The sequence below is a fragment of the Rhopalosiphum maidis genome, chromosome 4 (genome assembly GCF_003676215.2).
Source record: "Rhopalosiphum maidis isolate BTI-1 chromosome 4, ASM367621v3, whole genome shotgun sequence".
Classification (NCBI taxonomy): Eukaryota; Metazoa; Arthropoda; class Insecta; order Hemiptera; family Aphididae; genus Rhopalosiphum; species Rhopalosiphum maidis.
Window position 1 is genome coordinate 7,249,697 of NC_040880.1, and position 16,736 is coordinate 7,266,432.

At 31.6% G+C, this 16,736-nt stretch overlaps 1 protein-coding gene across 1 annotated transcript in view; it reads right to left on the reverse strand.

Annotated features, from left to right (window-relative positions):
* Positions 1-5,819: 5,819 nt before the first annotated feature.
* The window catches only part of LOC113549613 (AT-rich interactive domain-containing protein 3A-like), an 80,689-nt gene continuing 69,772 nt past the window's right edge, over positions 5,820-16,736 (reverse strand). Inside the window, exons 8-10 of the mRNA XM_026951000.1 lie at positions 15,700-16,173; positions 11,108-11,209; positions 5,820-7,710 (exon numbers count right to left, since the gene is read on the reverse strand). Of these exons, the coding sequence (XP_026806801.1) occupies positions 7,613-7,710; positions 11,108-11,209; positions 15,700-16,173 (674 nt within the window). The 3' untranslated portion in view covers positions 5,820-7,612. The remainder of the gene's footprint in view (positions 7,711-11,107; positions 11,210-15,699; positions 16,174-16,736) is intronic.

The following is a 16,736-nucleotide window of genomic DNA, read 5'->3' on the forward strand; positions in this document are numbered from 1 at the left end:
TTCATGAGTCAGACTGGATTTGAATACTTAATAATGTATTATTATTAATTTTCTTTAAATATGATTTATTTATGAGTTGGAAAAGCCTAAAATCCACAGAATACCAATAAATGGGTTTAATGTCTATAATACCCAAACATCATAGAATATTGCGAAGTGTTTTCTTCGGTGGTCTGCAGTGATCATTCGCCATATCCGTGTAAAACTGGATGTAGTTTGACAACACTATATATATATAGTTATACGACTTCAGCCCAAACGAAATGAATAAATTAAAAACGATATTATTATGATCTAGTAATAAATTAATGAAAATACGTTTAGTTCGTCAAATAAAACAAAACCGTATTGATTCGTTAAGCCTTAAGCACGTACATCGTTTACACGTGACGCGTTTCCAAGATATACAATACATGACTGCATAAGTATTTTTTAACATTAAGACGTGTCATACGAGTTTCTCAAAATGCCATTAAAAATATAATTTATGTACGTCGTTATTCAAAACGACGTTTTTCCTAAGGAGTAAAGTACATTAGAAATGTACATTCACGTTTAGTTAACATTTTTGGTTAATTTCCCCCTTTGTAAATGATCGTTAAAAGTAAATATTACCCGGAAACATGTCACACGTTGGCTACATCGAATAATAATAATATATTTAATTAAATCTCAGAATATATTGCATTATACGTACATATTATTATTACTGTAATGTTTTACAACTATTCGTAACTACAAAGCAATAGAATGGGAAATATTTCTTACTTCACTTAGCATCTAAAAAAGTGATTAAACTATTTTTTTAAGAAATACTTAACATTTAAATTAATAAATAAAATAAGTTAAATAACCTCAATACATAAAAATTAAAAATAATTATATGGAAAATATAAATTATCGTAAAACGTGTCCAAAAATGTTCAAATGTAATATAAATATAATTAATTATAAATGTATACCATTTTATAACGTAGTTTTTCTGCAAGGAATCGGATATTATTCTGTAATGAAATACAACATTGTAATTATTTTAAAGTTACATGTTAACAGTTATCTATGTACAAGCAATTTTTCGGATAAGAATTCGCTCAAAAGTAATAATAATAATATATTATCAGATGGCGATCGCAAAAGTATATTAATACTGTTCAATTCACTGTATTTTTTTACTTATTTTGAACGAAATAAATCGTAATAAATATCTCGAAAATCCGCGGATTATGTAATATACGTATAACAATAGGAAACTCGAAGAATTTTCGTACTCACGTGGAGAAAATGCCATTCGTTGGAGTGCGGTTAAGCAAATATTCGTGTACGTATGTAACACATACATACACAGTATTATATATTATGTACATGTTTATTGTGTCGTAGTAGAGCGAAATATGTGAAATTCGTTTACCACTAGCAATATAACCTAAAATGTTTTTGAATTCGATCGTATATACGAAATAAGAAAACTTTATACATTCAAACTCGCGGCGGTCATAAACTCAAAGGCATAGGCGATTTATTTCAAGTAAACTCCCTAGGTTACATGCATATTATGTATGATGATGAAAATCGATTCAAAGGAATACACGTAATACGAACAACGATCGCTTTTCGAGTATTGGGCATTATTTTTTGATTATTCGTTTCCTGTTCTCCGTTTGCCGAGAGAACGTGGTTGTGCACAAACCAAAACCCATCGCGTATCCGTCGGCCTTGACCACCCAAATCTTCATTTCTATCGGCTCCAATCGTATGCAAAATCCGTGAAGTGACCTCAATCTCTCGGCCTGTGTAAATTTGATCACTGATATCCTCCACGTATGACGCGTTCCGCAAATCGAACAGAGTATAATATGGACCTCTGCTGATATCACCGACAGTTCGCTTATGAATATGTGCCTTAATTAATAACTAATTATAAAATACAATTTCCGTCAATTTATGTGTACATCATATACATAAAATATTGTAATACGGGTATTAAGCAGATAAATATTTTAATTATACTGTACACTTCGTGACCGATTTACCCAATTAACGTCATACGCAATCTATACTGGTCACACTAAAGTATTATCTGTTCACGTCGTGTTTCTAGTAGGAAAAAATGACGTCCGACCGTGACGTCCGACCGCGATGACGACCGTCATGCTGAACGTGAAGACTTTGTAAAAAAATTTCACTTCGAAAAAAGACCCATTTTTTTATATAAAAAATAACACTATATAGGACGAGACTCGATGGTCCTAGAAACGCCTATGTTTATTATACATTTAATACATTACGCGCACGTACATTATACAAAATCGCGATAGTAGCTGTCAAGACTGTAACTATTGCACGTTTTAATATCATCTTTTAGACGTGGCTTAATACAAGTGAATGGTGATGGATTAGATCTATTGTTTATAATATATTGTAATGTATAATATATACTACAATGCATCAAATCCTTATTTATTACTGCGTATGTGTTATAATAATACGTGAACGATATGTGTTATAATGAAATCACTACATTTTTTATGAATATGGACAACAGTCTAAAGGTTGTTCTAAAAAAAAAAAAAAAAACATTATTTCATAAAATTTCTTTTGAAAAACAAGGCCACGAGGGATGTGACCTTAAACAATCCATTTGCATGACGATACGCTCCCGACGCCATCCATATATTAATTCATCTGAAATGAAGCTTGGAGAGATCTTAAATTTGCTTTGGACGATAAGCACCCCTAAGATACCCACACCCTTTCCAGGGCCACATTTTTCTCGCTATAACGTACAACAATAATGCATTAGAATAAAAGTAAAAACATAAAATTAAATTTATATTTGTAATAATACACGTCATGATGGTCATGTGATTTGAAAAGAATATATACACTCGAAATTGCGTAAAACATCGATTTGGATTTATATGCGAATTTTTAACGAGATTAAATGGTTTAAAAATAATTTAATTTCACAAAGTGCACGGGCACCGTATTTTGGGCAGAGTAATCAATCGTTATCTACGAAAATTAATGAATAAAATATATTTGTTTTATTGAACGCGCATCGATGTATGATAAATATTGATATTATTAATTTGTTCACATTATACTTAATTGTAAACGTTTTTATGATATTATTACATGTAATAATGCACATAAACAGTGATGTTGTTATGGTCTTGGGTAAACGCGTGTTTTCTTTTTCATGTTACTATCTAGGTACGCTACACAACGATAAAAATAAATAAAACAGCTATCGTTAACCGAAATCGTTTTATTACATTAATATAGCTATATATATAAGCCGCAATTCGCCTACGTATACGTTTCCTTTTCGTCATTCCCGGGGCATTGGACAATAAGCTTTAGGCATAGAACATACACCTAATAGCATAACGATACTACAGCAAAGCTACCATTGTCGATCGTTAAAAATCATTAGGAATCTTAAATAAACAAAAAACCCGTAATATTATAATATAAAAAAATCATGTGAAATTTGAATGTTATCCGCGAATAACGCGATTTGTCCGATAATACCCGCAATCTATCGACAGCAGACAAGACAGTAATATACAGCTGAACATAAAATGTGTTTTTAACGGTAAAATAAAATTTAGCACTCTTATATTTTCGAACTCCACTGTAGTGTTACCATTATACCATTCATCGCGATTTATTTACTTCCATATGAAAAATATGAAAAGATTTTTTCCCATAAGAATGATTGAAATCAATTGAGTTTCAAATGACTGTCAGTACATATATTATTAAAATCAAGATGACAGTATAAAATAATATCGATTCTATGATCACAAATTGACCATATCATTATTATCACCAGTATCAAAACATCACATGTTTTTTACATGTCTTCTGCATATAAATGTTTAGCCACTTAAGCGTTACATGTATAGGTAATGTTTTCGTTGGTTTTAATAATGAAAACTACTTAAATAAATCGTATAAAATTGTTTTCTTTTTACAAGTAATTGTTATATTATTATGTAATAGAAAAGTTTCAAAAATTTCACTTATGCTTATTTGACTATACTTGTGCGCATCGTTTTATGGTGACAAATAATCCGTTAAACAATTTCTCACAGCACATAAGACACATCGCATTGGTATAGGTACAACAATGCTATTGTACGTTCAACTGCACAAATTACGTGAATATTAAACGGTACAGTATGTTTTTATTGGCTGTATTATTCACCGAGTGGTCGTATAAATGCAGAATAGATATAGTAAAGACCTGCGGGTACGGAATACGGTTATTTTAAAAGCATAAAAATATAATCCACTTTATCGCCGAGGCTTTTAATAATATCTTGCACGTTCGTTTTGTGTTTGTAACGTTTTCCCGTGTACAAGATTAAAATGTGATAATTTTTTTTTTTTTGAACACGAATTATAATAATATGTTTAATTTTGTTTATTATACTAAAATACACAGAAATACAGTCATATTTCTTAAACTATAGTTACTAGTATTCTTATTATATCTATAATGAAACTCGTGTACAATCAATAAACGACTTATTAACAACCATTTGTTGTTTTATGTGTAATGTGCGTTCACAATATGAGTAATCTACACTCTATAAGCAAAAGAAACTTTATGAATTAAAGTTATTTTTTTATTTATAGGTAGTTTTTAAAACCGAAAACAATAACTATTAGTTACAATCTTATATTATCTATATTATGTTATGTACTATATCCCTAAATTAAAAATACTATTACATTTCTTAGCCTTGATATTTTACTTTAATTTAATCATCCTCTGGGTTTTTTTTTTTGGAATACTTACGCGAACTTATACTATCCCGTTATCCAAATAATTTATGTAAATACATTTTAAACTGTTGTAATATCTATAAAGTATAAACTAAATTAAAATACACCAAAGTTTAAATTGTATAATATTCTATATAATCGCGTGTTTATAATTATAATCGTATTCTCAATTAAAAGGATTCTATTTCCGATGGACGAAACATTTTTGATTATTGTTTATCAAACATCCTGGCTTGTATGATAATATTATATCTTGAACGTTTTCCGGTATGATTTTTTTTTCGTAGTTTTTCTTTTTGTACCGCGAAATGGCTGAAATAGGATCTGTCAAATGTTTCCAATAAACAAAACAACCCCACGAACATTGTTTTTATATATTGTATATTTAAATTTAAATTTCAGTACATTAAAATGTTAATAATATTAACTGCGTTACACGGTATAATACAAATCGAGTATGATATTTTATCCTAGTCTATAATAATTTAAACAAAACAAAAACCGTCATCATAACTACGAGCTGGAAGAGTTAAGTCGATACATGAGATTCGGGAATATATAACCACTTCCCATACCTCCAACTCCTTTCAGCAATAATTTTCCACATCGTTGCGGTACTAAACAATTATTTAAAATGTATAATATTATGCCACATGAATAATATAATATATTGGAACAATACGTTTATGTAATGAGGACAAATCGTTTAATGATAACGCATTATTTTGTTATTACAATCGATGTGCATATACGGTAGACGCGTATGTTATATATTATAATATCATAATAATATTGCTTCATTAAAATATTTATTAGCTATTATTCTGCAATGGCTTTAAATCGTTATAGTATTATACATGAATGCGAATGATAAAAAAATAAATGACAATAAATGTATAAATAAATAATAATTAACACATACCTATATTATAATATTAAGTACCTAATGATAATAAACGCAGATATCATATTTGTATCATATAATAATATATATATATAATACAGAATTACAATGATACGATGATAATATAATAGTATAAATTGATTAATATAATAATAAAATGTACACGCTAATACTATATTATATAAAACTATGTATAATATGGGCAGCAATGAAGTGTGTCTTGGATAAGGTAATACATTTCGATAAATGGTCATGCACACGCCGTCTTGTAGGAGATGACGGTTTTAGGATGTATCGAGTATTGCTTTATGATTACTTGATGCGTGTATACATTATTTCACCGAAGTCAATAATAAATAGAAACTACCTCGATGCGAATACAGATTTTTTTTTTATGAAAAACACGACACGGTAGCGCGTTGTAATACGCGTACAGCACGACAGTACTTTTATTGATTTGAACATGAGATCTCGTTGCCCAAAACTCACAAGCACGTCATAATAATATTATATTTAACTAAAAATCATCTTATATTTAATAATATATGTCGTGTATTCGTCACACCCGTTTGTGTTATAATATTATAATTAGTAATTATTACTAATAATAGTTATACACCTCGGCGCAGGGTTTACCGAGACAAAAAGCTAACTCTATACTTTAACCGAATAATACACTAGAAACACGATAAATCGAACAATATTACAATACTCATAATAAAGCTAAAACCACTCAATGGTAAATATAAGGTACACAATATTATATTGTAATCATATCGTAAGATGTATAGTTTTAGTAATACCTATTATTATGTACACGGTTTCGAATATAATAATATTATGTAGGTACCTATATAATAATATATACAAAATCACAAGAATTCGAATGACTAAGAGATTTCCTTTATTTTTTTTAACGAAATCCTATTTTATGATTCTGTAAATGTTTTTTTTTCTTATTTAGGTCTTATTGCTGTCACAGACACATCTGACCAAAATTGAGTCGACGAAAAAAAAAACTTTAACAATTGAATTTTTTATGTACAAAAAGTCTTTCGAACCCTTCCGATTTCGGTTTACGCGTTCTAAATATATACGCAATATATACTTTTACGCACACACACACATACACATACATACATACATACATGCACACAAATATACAAAGTCCTCAATCCGACGAGACCGTATAAATGTATAATACAATTATTATCAATCTATAAAAAGAAACTTTTGACGAAACACAAGTCGTACAATATACTTCAAAATAACTACACTATACACTATGTATATATGTTATACTACTGAATATACACACACATACTACACATTTTTTTTTTCAATTTGTTTATATTATATTGAATCATACAATGTGTAAATATCAAACTTTCTATTTATCTCAAACTCAAACACGTATACAAAATGTTTTGGTAGAAAATTATTATTTGAACTAAACTAAAAACGAATTATATTACAATTCATAATAATAATACGACAACAATATTGTTGAAAAAACTCGAGTGTGACGCAATACCGCGGTCGCCGGCCGACATAATATACTAAATATAATAATACCTGAAATCTACAATGAATACAACTCGATATTTTTCTACAAATGTGCTACCGAAAGATTAACACCAAATATAAAATCAGTCAAAAGCCTATTCGCAAAGAAAAAAAATACATTTTCCGTCTTTGAGTCGAACGCACAACATGGGCCTACACCGTTATGCGGTGTGTATAGACATGGTGTATGTCTCTTAATTTCGACGTCAAAATTATATTAAAATAACAAGGTATAAATTATAATACGTGTATTAAACAGGCGTAATATTTCTAAATCAGACGAATTCATCATTTTTTGTAGGTAAGCACATCGCCAATGATCGGTGCGAGAGAAACGTCACGTCCTCAGTTGTTGGCCATCTGCTTTTGTTGCAACTGCAATTGCCCAGTGTATAGATCTCCGTTTAGGTGCAAAACGAATGGATTTGCGTTGTTGTTCCATCCTGAAAAACGGAATGTAACGAGTCAGATATCGAATAATAATAATAATATGCAAAAAAAAATAATATGGTAGGTACAACGATACAGTTTAGTAATAATAATGTATACACTGCGATCATTTGACGATTAAAATTAAACTTGTAAACCATACGCACAAGACACAACCCTTTAAGAATTGAAATATAATAATTTGCTCGTTCATAATACAATTTATATGCGGTTCAGTAACCCGTATATTATACGAACGGTGTAATGATATAACGATATTATTATTATTATAACGTTATAATGCTTTTGCTATACTATATACTAATATATGTATATTATTACGGACGGTAGTACACCGTATACAGACAAATATTTTTGTGTGTTGACTGAGGTATTACGCAATAAATCTTTCCCTGTTATACGCGATAGTAGTGTAGCCATAATAATAATATGCGATGAACGAACGTAACAATCAAGATACCACTAAATTATTAGAACTATTTCAGCAAAAACGTAAAATGTCAAATATTAAATTGTATGATATAATAATAAGAAAGTTATCGGATAAATTAAATTTGTCTGTGTAAACTACTACAAAAAAAAAATTATATTATTTTTTCTTAGAAATGAAAAATGTATGGTATGATTAAAAAGTAAGAAGCCAATTATAGTACTTATTAAATTTTTTTTCAAAAACATATGTTTACAAAATCATATTATTCAGTTATACCATATCGAGAAAACGGCTGTTTATAGTAATTAAATAAAAAACAATTTGTATATTTGCAATATTATTGAAGGGATATTTTTTTTTTTTAATAGTCTATCGCATAACTATTGTATAGTTGGGTGTGTACGTTTAATATTATAACCGTACGTATTTTCTTTGTGTCAAAATTCTACTTTCTATCAATAAATTGTATGGGGTGTATTTATTAATAACGACAGTAACATAATCATTTAGCGATTTCGTTTATAGTATTATTCAATACCTAACCCATATTATTACAGTGCAAGGATGGCTGAGAGAATTCATCCACCGATATTTTATCGTGTATAGTAAAAATGAACAACTATGCATATTATTATATCCATATAAATATTACAACAAGTACAACAAGAAAATTGATATCTAAATAACTCAATCTAGTTTGATGGGCATTAAAATTTGCTAAGGACAGGTTATTAGTAATATGTAATATATAAGCGAATTTTTAAAGATTAGGTCCCGAGTCGTTTCACTGTTATAAATAACAAATAAGTTGAAAAATTGTGAGAGCAAGCTACCCGGAAGCCACTGACTTCGCTGTTTGGATTTTAATCGAAAGTCGCTTTATGGTTTTTGCTGATTGTTTCGGTCTTGAACGGGTATGTACATTTACATTTACGCTACGTCGAATTGTTTTTGTTTTCGTATAAGACACGTACTGCAGACAGCACATATAAGTAAAACAGCAGTAATAGTAGATACAGCAACTAACAATTAGCATAATTATAGTCGATTTATTAGTAATAGTTGTAGGACCATTTTGACAAAAGATAATATGAAAATATATAACTGATCTACTGTTGACTACAATAAACCATGTACATAAAGACATTGAACATAATAATTATTATATGAATAGAGTCAGTAATAATTTGAATGCTCTTGATAACGAAAATATACTGCAATAAACGAGTGCATGCACTTGATAGGTTAAGTATTTACTCATAACTTTTATTTTTTATATAAGAAAACGACATGGATATTGCTTATTATGATGTTAAAACAATTAATTTTGTTTAAATCGACATTTTTTATGAAGCTTACAGAAATTGGAATTCAGCGACTTGTGTACAAAACATATTTCATTGAAAAGACATTAATGTAGTTTTTTTAAAATATCGAAGACTTGATGTAGCATCTAGATTATTGCCAATTTCAAGTTTAGTGGCATGTCAAATGATAATTTCAGAGGTAATTTTCTTTGAGATTTTTTTTTAATAGAGCCGTGGGTGGTGGTCGGTGGGTCCCTAACGGTAAATGTAAAATGATGCTCAATAGATAGTCAATACTGATCTAAAATATAATTAATTTTACTATAATATTATACATTAATAATTATATAAATTGGTGTCAGTCACCCTCTACCATTTTTTGTGTGTCTATAGTGGTGGGCCCTTTGTATATTTTTCTTTATCTCTAGAAAAGCAATGGAGGTAATACTGAAAACTATAAAAGTAAACTAAAGGACTAAAATAAATTAATATGGCCATTTGAATTTCTTATCTGACATGACTTACCTAGCAATACCTACATGATGGCTATATGGAGTAATTTAAATGATATATTTGGTATATGTTTGATAGCATTATAAAATAAACTTTCGAACGAAAAAAAAAAAGTATTTGGTTTATAACAGTATACTGATCTATGTAGATACATTTAATATTGGCATGTGTTTATTGCTTAATGTGCTGTAACACGTCGGCGTTATTAATTTATTTTTATATAATTACCTATGAACCGAATAAGATATTAGAATTATCTATATCATATTCTTTAAATTATCATAAACTTTATACATGCACAGTATATAAAATATAAACTGACTTTATATCCAACTATATATACCTACTAGTGTTTAAACGTGATTTTAAATACGGCGACGGCATTGTACTTAGAGTGCCGAGGATTTACTCTTATTCTCGCTCGAGTCGCCACGGGATTAAACGCCGCAACTATAATATGGTAGTGTACATTATGTATATAGAAACTTTATTGTTATGTTGTAGTTTCCGTTGGCTGAGAGGAGGGCGGAGAGGAATTTCGGAAATACGTTTTACAATCTAAGTCTATGGACTAATCTGCACAGAGTGCGTTACCTATTAAATAGTATATAATATTATACACACACACACATATATATAAATATATATGAAATATTAAATAATATTATATATTAATCGTCGTCGACACCAGTTATGGCGCGTGAGACGATGATTTCATCTAAAGAATATTAAAAGTATGACTAAAATCGCTTATAAGTTAAATCAATTTCGATGGCGTAGTCGTATCGATCGCAACAGCGCATCACGTCGCTGTACGTCGATTGCGTTTAACTGCGCGTAAGATGTTTTAAAACTAATAGGAGACGAACCGTCCAATGATATACATTGTATTTATTTATATTGAATATTGGAAAACTATTTTTTTAAACTACTTACTTACAACAACCTTTTCGCTAATGGTTCGTGCGTCTACGTATAAATGCAATCATGGACATTGCAGACTATTGATATGACGAAAAAATTCCTACCTAGTAAAAATTGTCCCGCGGGTTGTAACGATTTATAATATTTCTACACCTGGCGGTTACCGAGCCGAAAAATTGACCTAAATAATATATTATGTAAAGGTATACTTGCCTCCGTTGATCAATGCATTGTTCTTGGTGAGTTGACCCATGTACACGCCGTTTTTCGTTCTGCGCGTCACGGATATCGCCAAGCCGTTGTTAGCCGAAGAACCTACACAATGATAGAAAAACAAATGTAATTACAGTGTTAAGAAAAACAAAAATTAGTGTAAGTCTAAGCGATATAAATTCTTAGTAGTTGACAAGCCGATTTTTTTAAAAATAAACACTCGTTTTTTTTACATAATTTGATGTCATCTAGTGGTATGATCGGTACATAATAATATTATTCATTTTATAATAATAATAATAATATATTATATATACTGTATACGGGCAATGTATAAACGTATAATAATATTATTATGTGATACGATAAACGTATAAAAAAGTATATAAATGTAAAATTTTCCAACTCATACTTCTACGCAACATGGCTATATTATAATATTATATTTTACGGAATTCCCACGACAAAATGTACTACAGTAATGTGTTCAACTACCACTGAAAATGTCCATCAAAATAAGACTATTTTACTGTGTAAAATACATTTTATTACTCCGCGAGAAAAACATATTTTTTATCACGCACGCACAATATTATAGTACACAATGATGTTGTTATGCTGCAGTATATATTATTACAGAAAAAAAATTCGGGACTGTAGTGTCTGCAAAAGGAACCACGGGGTCTGACTTATTTTCCTTTGACCGCACATCAACATATTTACGTCTCTTACCCGCTCTCGTATATTCGTCAACTTTTCTAAGTACCAATAAACAAGGTGCATAATATATGTATATATTATCCCCATCCGAGATGTACATATTTTTTTTGTACATTTGGATGAAAACTAAGTATACAAGCCATAGAATGCTTTGCATTCCCATAAATACATACACACACACACACACATACACACACACACACACACACTCTGAGCTTCTGTCTTTCTCTCTCTCTCCTCTCTTTATTTCGCATTAAATGTTGCATAAAAAGTATTTCTGATGAATGATAATAAATTCATAAATGAAGATGCGCGCGATTTAACTTTGGTGACCTTTTTGAAGCACTTTGATGGGCCGGGTGCGAATTAAAAGGCTAAGTACAAAAAATGGTTTAAAAAGTTTTTTTAAGCTCAACTAATGCACAAACAAATTTAAAATAAAAAAATATATTTATTCCTATGATTAAAGTGTTTTAAACGATTGTTCATCGAAAATTACAAGGTAATTTGAAATTTATTAATTAATAAATAATCTCCTTTTCAATGTCGACTTATGCACAACACACCTATCTGTTGAGCTTATATTATATTTTACTTTGAATATAACATAACGGCACGGTAGCCGGTCATGTGGATAGTTTTTGGTTAATCTTTTGTATAAGACATATATTACACGAAAGACTTAATAAAATAATAATTATTATAAATCAATGTTTAAAATCGTTTCTTGTTTGGATTCTTTGATGTATGTGAAACGAATTTTGTGAATGTAATTTAATGTGTTAAAAAACTCAAATAAATATATAACATATATATATAAATATATGAATACTTTTTGCATTTAAATTCCAATCTTATAGGGATTATACTAATGACAGATGAGTAACAGTAATGCCAGTCGAGATAACCGAGTAGAATGTTTTAAGACTGCAGTATATACCTATAATAACATAATACTGTTCAGTTTATTGATAATCGTAAGCTTGATGTTCAAAAATACTTAGGTATATCAAGTGAAATATTCGTATACTAGATTTTCAGAAAGGGATTACAGGATTGGCATCCGAATCGAAGGTATGGAAAATTCGTCCACCCTAGCGGCAAATGAAAATATAGCTGATGCTATATAGATAATAATACATCTATTGCTTATGAATTAATGCTGAAATTGGATTTTAATTGATAACAAATGAGCCCTTATAGTTATAGTTAAGTCACGGGTAGGCATTCAAGGAGGCATTGTGTTATTATAATAATATTATTATAAATCTTGACTTTTAAACCAATTATTTTCCATTGGTAATCGGTAAAAACTGATGCATTAGTGATTAGTTGATAAAATTTCGAAACACGTTGATATGAATATATAGGTGACCACACCGGTGCGTAACGTTCCGTTGCCTAGTCGACCTATAGTCTCAGCGCAACATTCTGGGGCTAAAAACGTATACCGAATACGAGTTTCTACAAAAAAACATAAATAATATTGTTGTTTTTAACGGAAGTAGGTACATTTATCAGCTTTTAAGGTATCCCTTGCTGGTATAGAAAAAACGGAATTAACGAATTAATATCTGTCCGGCGAACCTTGTCACGATCCGGTTAGACGCGTCTGGTTTGAACGCACCGTAAAAAACGCATTGCAAAAAGATAATGTGAAAATAACGCACATAATATTATTAAAATTAATTTAAAAACGTCATGAGATTTTTAATCACAAATTTAGTTAATAATTATTTTTACATTTGTATACTGATTAAATATTACATATCATAATAGGTACATATATTTATTATAACATTTATAACCTATTTTTCATTTCACGTCATTTTTTGTGGGAAAAATTTAAAGATTGTCTTGCGAATTTGAGAGCTAAATTTACGATTCTACAATCATTATAGAGAACATTATATACGCAAAAAAAACAAAAGAAAATATTAATTGCTGGACGACTCAGTGTATTTTTTATTTTATGTTATTTTATATGGAGGGGAGGACAATTGTAGTGTGAATTTTAAAACTAAGCTTACAGTATGTAAAAATATGAGTATACGTACTCTGTGACTATAACCGTGAAAAAACATTTCAAAAATCTTAATTTATACAATGATATTTGGCAGAAATACGTGGGTATTTCTCGTTTCTCTATGTAATTTAGATTTTTCAGAAGAAGAGGAGATATTAGGTAACTTGTACGTAATAACAACTGTGATATTAAGGAGATAAGTCATCTGAAAAAAAAAATTACAGCGGAAAGGGACATTAATCCTAACCCGTGAACGCCACGGAAAATAACAGTAAGCTATAAATATATGGATTTGGTTTCGTGTAAGGTGGTTTGATTTTACAGAAAAACAAATAGACTTAACCCGCATTGAAAACGTAAACAAAAAAAGTGTTATGGCGTATAAAATCAATAAGAACGTTTGAAAAAAATAGTAAAGTTATAGTAGCCCGTTTATATATTTTTAAAAGTTTAGCTTTCACGCGGTTAGCTAATTTGCCGACGAATGACGATTATGTTATTACACTATATAATATATTATGTTTACCAACAGCCAACGCAAAGCTGCCCGCGTGCGTTCTCCAACCTTGGGGGACGAGAGGATACCGAACGTGTGCACACTGAACTACGCGCGTGAAACTGCACATACACAACAACCAACTCAGTTGAAACGTGGACAATTATAAACACTACTTATACTGTATATATATATATATATATTATGTACATCAAAATATCACGCTAGTCGTTTCGTATTATGTGGTGTGTATTAATATTATAGGCTATGATATATATATATACATGATGTATGTATTTATGTATAGGATAATATAACAGTCAGTAGATACCATCGTTGTTGTTTGAATCGATACGGATGAAATCGCCAAGGCAGTACTAAAATACACGAGCATTAATGTACACGATGCAAACGATGGGTATAACACACACGCACACAAGTGGGTCACCGCGCTTCACAGAATTTTCGCGTGTGACGTGCAAACTGGCAAAGGACGCGGCAGTGTGCACACAACAGTATATATTTCGTGGTTGGGTATAGGGAATTGGTGGGTTTAGCTCGAAACTTGGCCTCGTCGATGTTATATAGTTTACAGGCTCTTTGGACAATTCGGACGTTATTACTTATCGATTACGGTCAAATTATATGATTGTCGATTTCACGGTTAGCTCATATTTTACGCATTATGTAAGATATATATATATATACCTATGTGTTTATAAAAACGTAAAAAAGACACATTTTTTATTCTTATGACGCCCACGGTCACCTGTTGAGGGGTTTTTGGAGAAAAAAAAACTAGTTTTACGTCTTTTTAAGAGTGTAGAGTATTCGTAAGAGTTGCGTACAAATGGGCTAGAGTGTACAAGAAACGCGGTCCGATATTTTAAAACAATAATAATTGCACTTAAAAATTCGTTACGAAAGGCCTCGAAATACCGTTTTCTTGAAAAAACTACACTGTTATATGTATGATGTCGATGAAATAGTGGGTTCTGATTTCCAAAACTTCACATCCGTGATAGGGCGTGTTGCCTAAACGACAGACGCTTATAAAAACGTAAAACAAGTCACTTCTTTATTGTTATAGGGCGTTAAAAGGAGCGTCGCCTTAACTTTAAAAAAGTAACTTATTTCACTGTTTCGCCGTGGTCTGACGGTGGAACGATTTGGCCTGCTTAAAGATTTAGCAGCCAAATTTCAAAACTGAATTGGCGCCATTAATCATACACATAACTACATAAGTAATTGATACGTCGTCCGAGGACCCAAAACCCGTTTGCACGTACGTCTAATGCGATAAAATAAGACGTCAATATCAATTAATACGGTCGTGTTCGGCGCACTCACCGGCCGAAGGCGACGTGTTGATGTCCATCTCGACCACGTCCTCGTCGATCGGCGACGGACCGCGCCTCTTGTCCGATCGGTACGCGACGTCGTCGGCGGCCGACGGTTGCGGCGGCGACGGGCTACCGTTGCTCGTCGCCTTGGCCGCAGCCTTTTCGTCGTCGCTGGAACAACCGCTGACCGGCGGCGAAGACCGTTCCGTTTTGATGCGCTTCGCGGCGGACGACACGGATTCGCGCCTGCAGCCGCCGTACTCGTCCGCGCGGTCGCCGTCCGCGTCCTCGTCCTCGCTGTTGTTGTTGTTCGACGTCCTCTTTTTGCCCAAGTTCAGCGCTTCGCTCTGTTCCGGCACGACGACCACGGCCGCCATCTGCTGTCCCTTGTTGTACGCGGGAGTGAGGTTCAGCGCCGCGGCCGCCGTGTACGCGGCCGCCGCCGCCGCCGCCGCAGCAGCCGACGGACTGGATGGCAAACCTGCGAAAACCACAATTCGACGATTAGTCAACGACGCCACATATTATGATAACAGTGGACCACGACGACGACGATATGATATTATGTTAATATAACGCAACAGTATACCGTTACGACGATATCGTGTACGGCGGTGAAATGGAAAAAAAAAAAACCGCAGTTCGTCGTTTCGATATTGATTTTTCTGATTTTAAGCGATGATCGTTAGATATAGATAGGTACTACCGCGGCACTGGTTACTGTACGCACGTTAGCCCGTGCGCTGTGTATTAATATACACGATGTTATACAGTACTTGTACTATCACGGTGATGTCCTAAGCGTATCGTCAACGATATTTTTCCAAACAGACATAAAAAATATTAACAATGTCCTACCAACGTATATTGTCGAGCATTGGCCATAAACTAAACTATTACAGACGGTTATTGTGTGTGCGATGTGAAGTACGCGAAGTTCACAATAAGCGAAAGACGGAATAGTTGTCTATATTATATATAATAATGATAATAATAATATGTTATACGTTGTAGTGCAATGTGTACATTGTATAAGGGTATTAT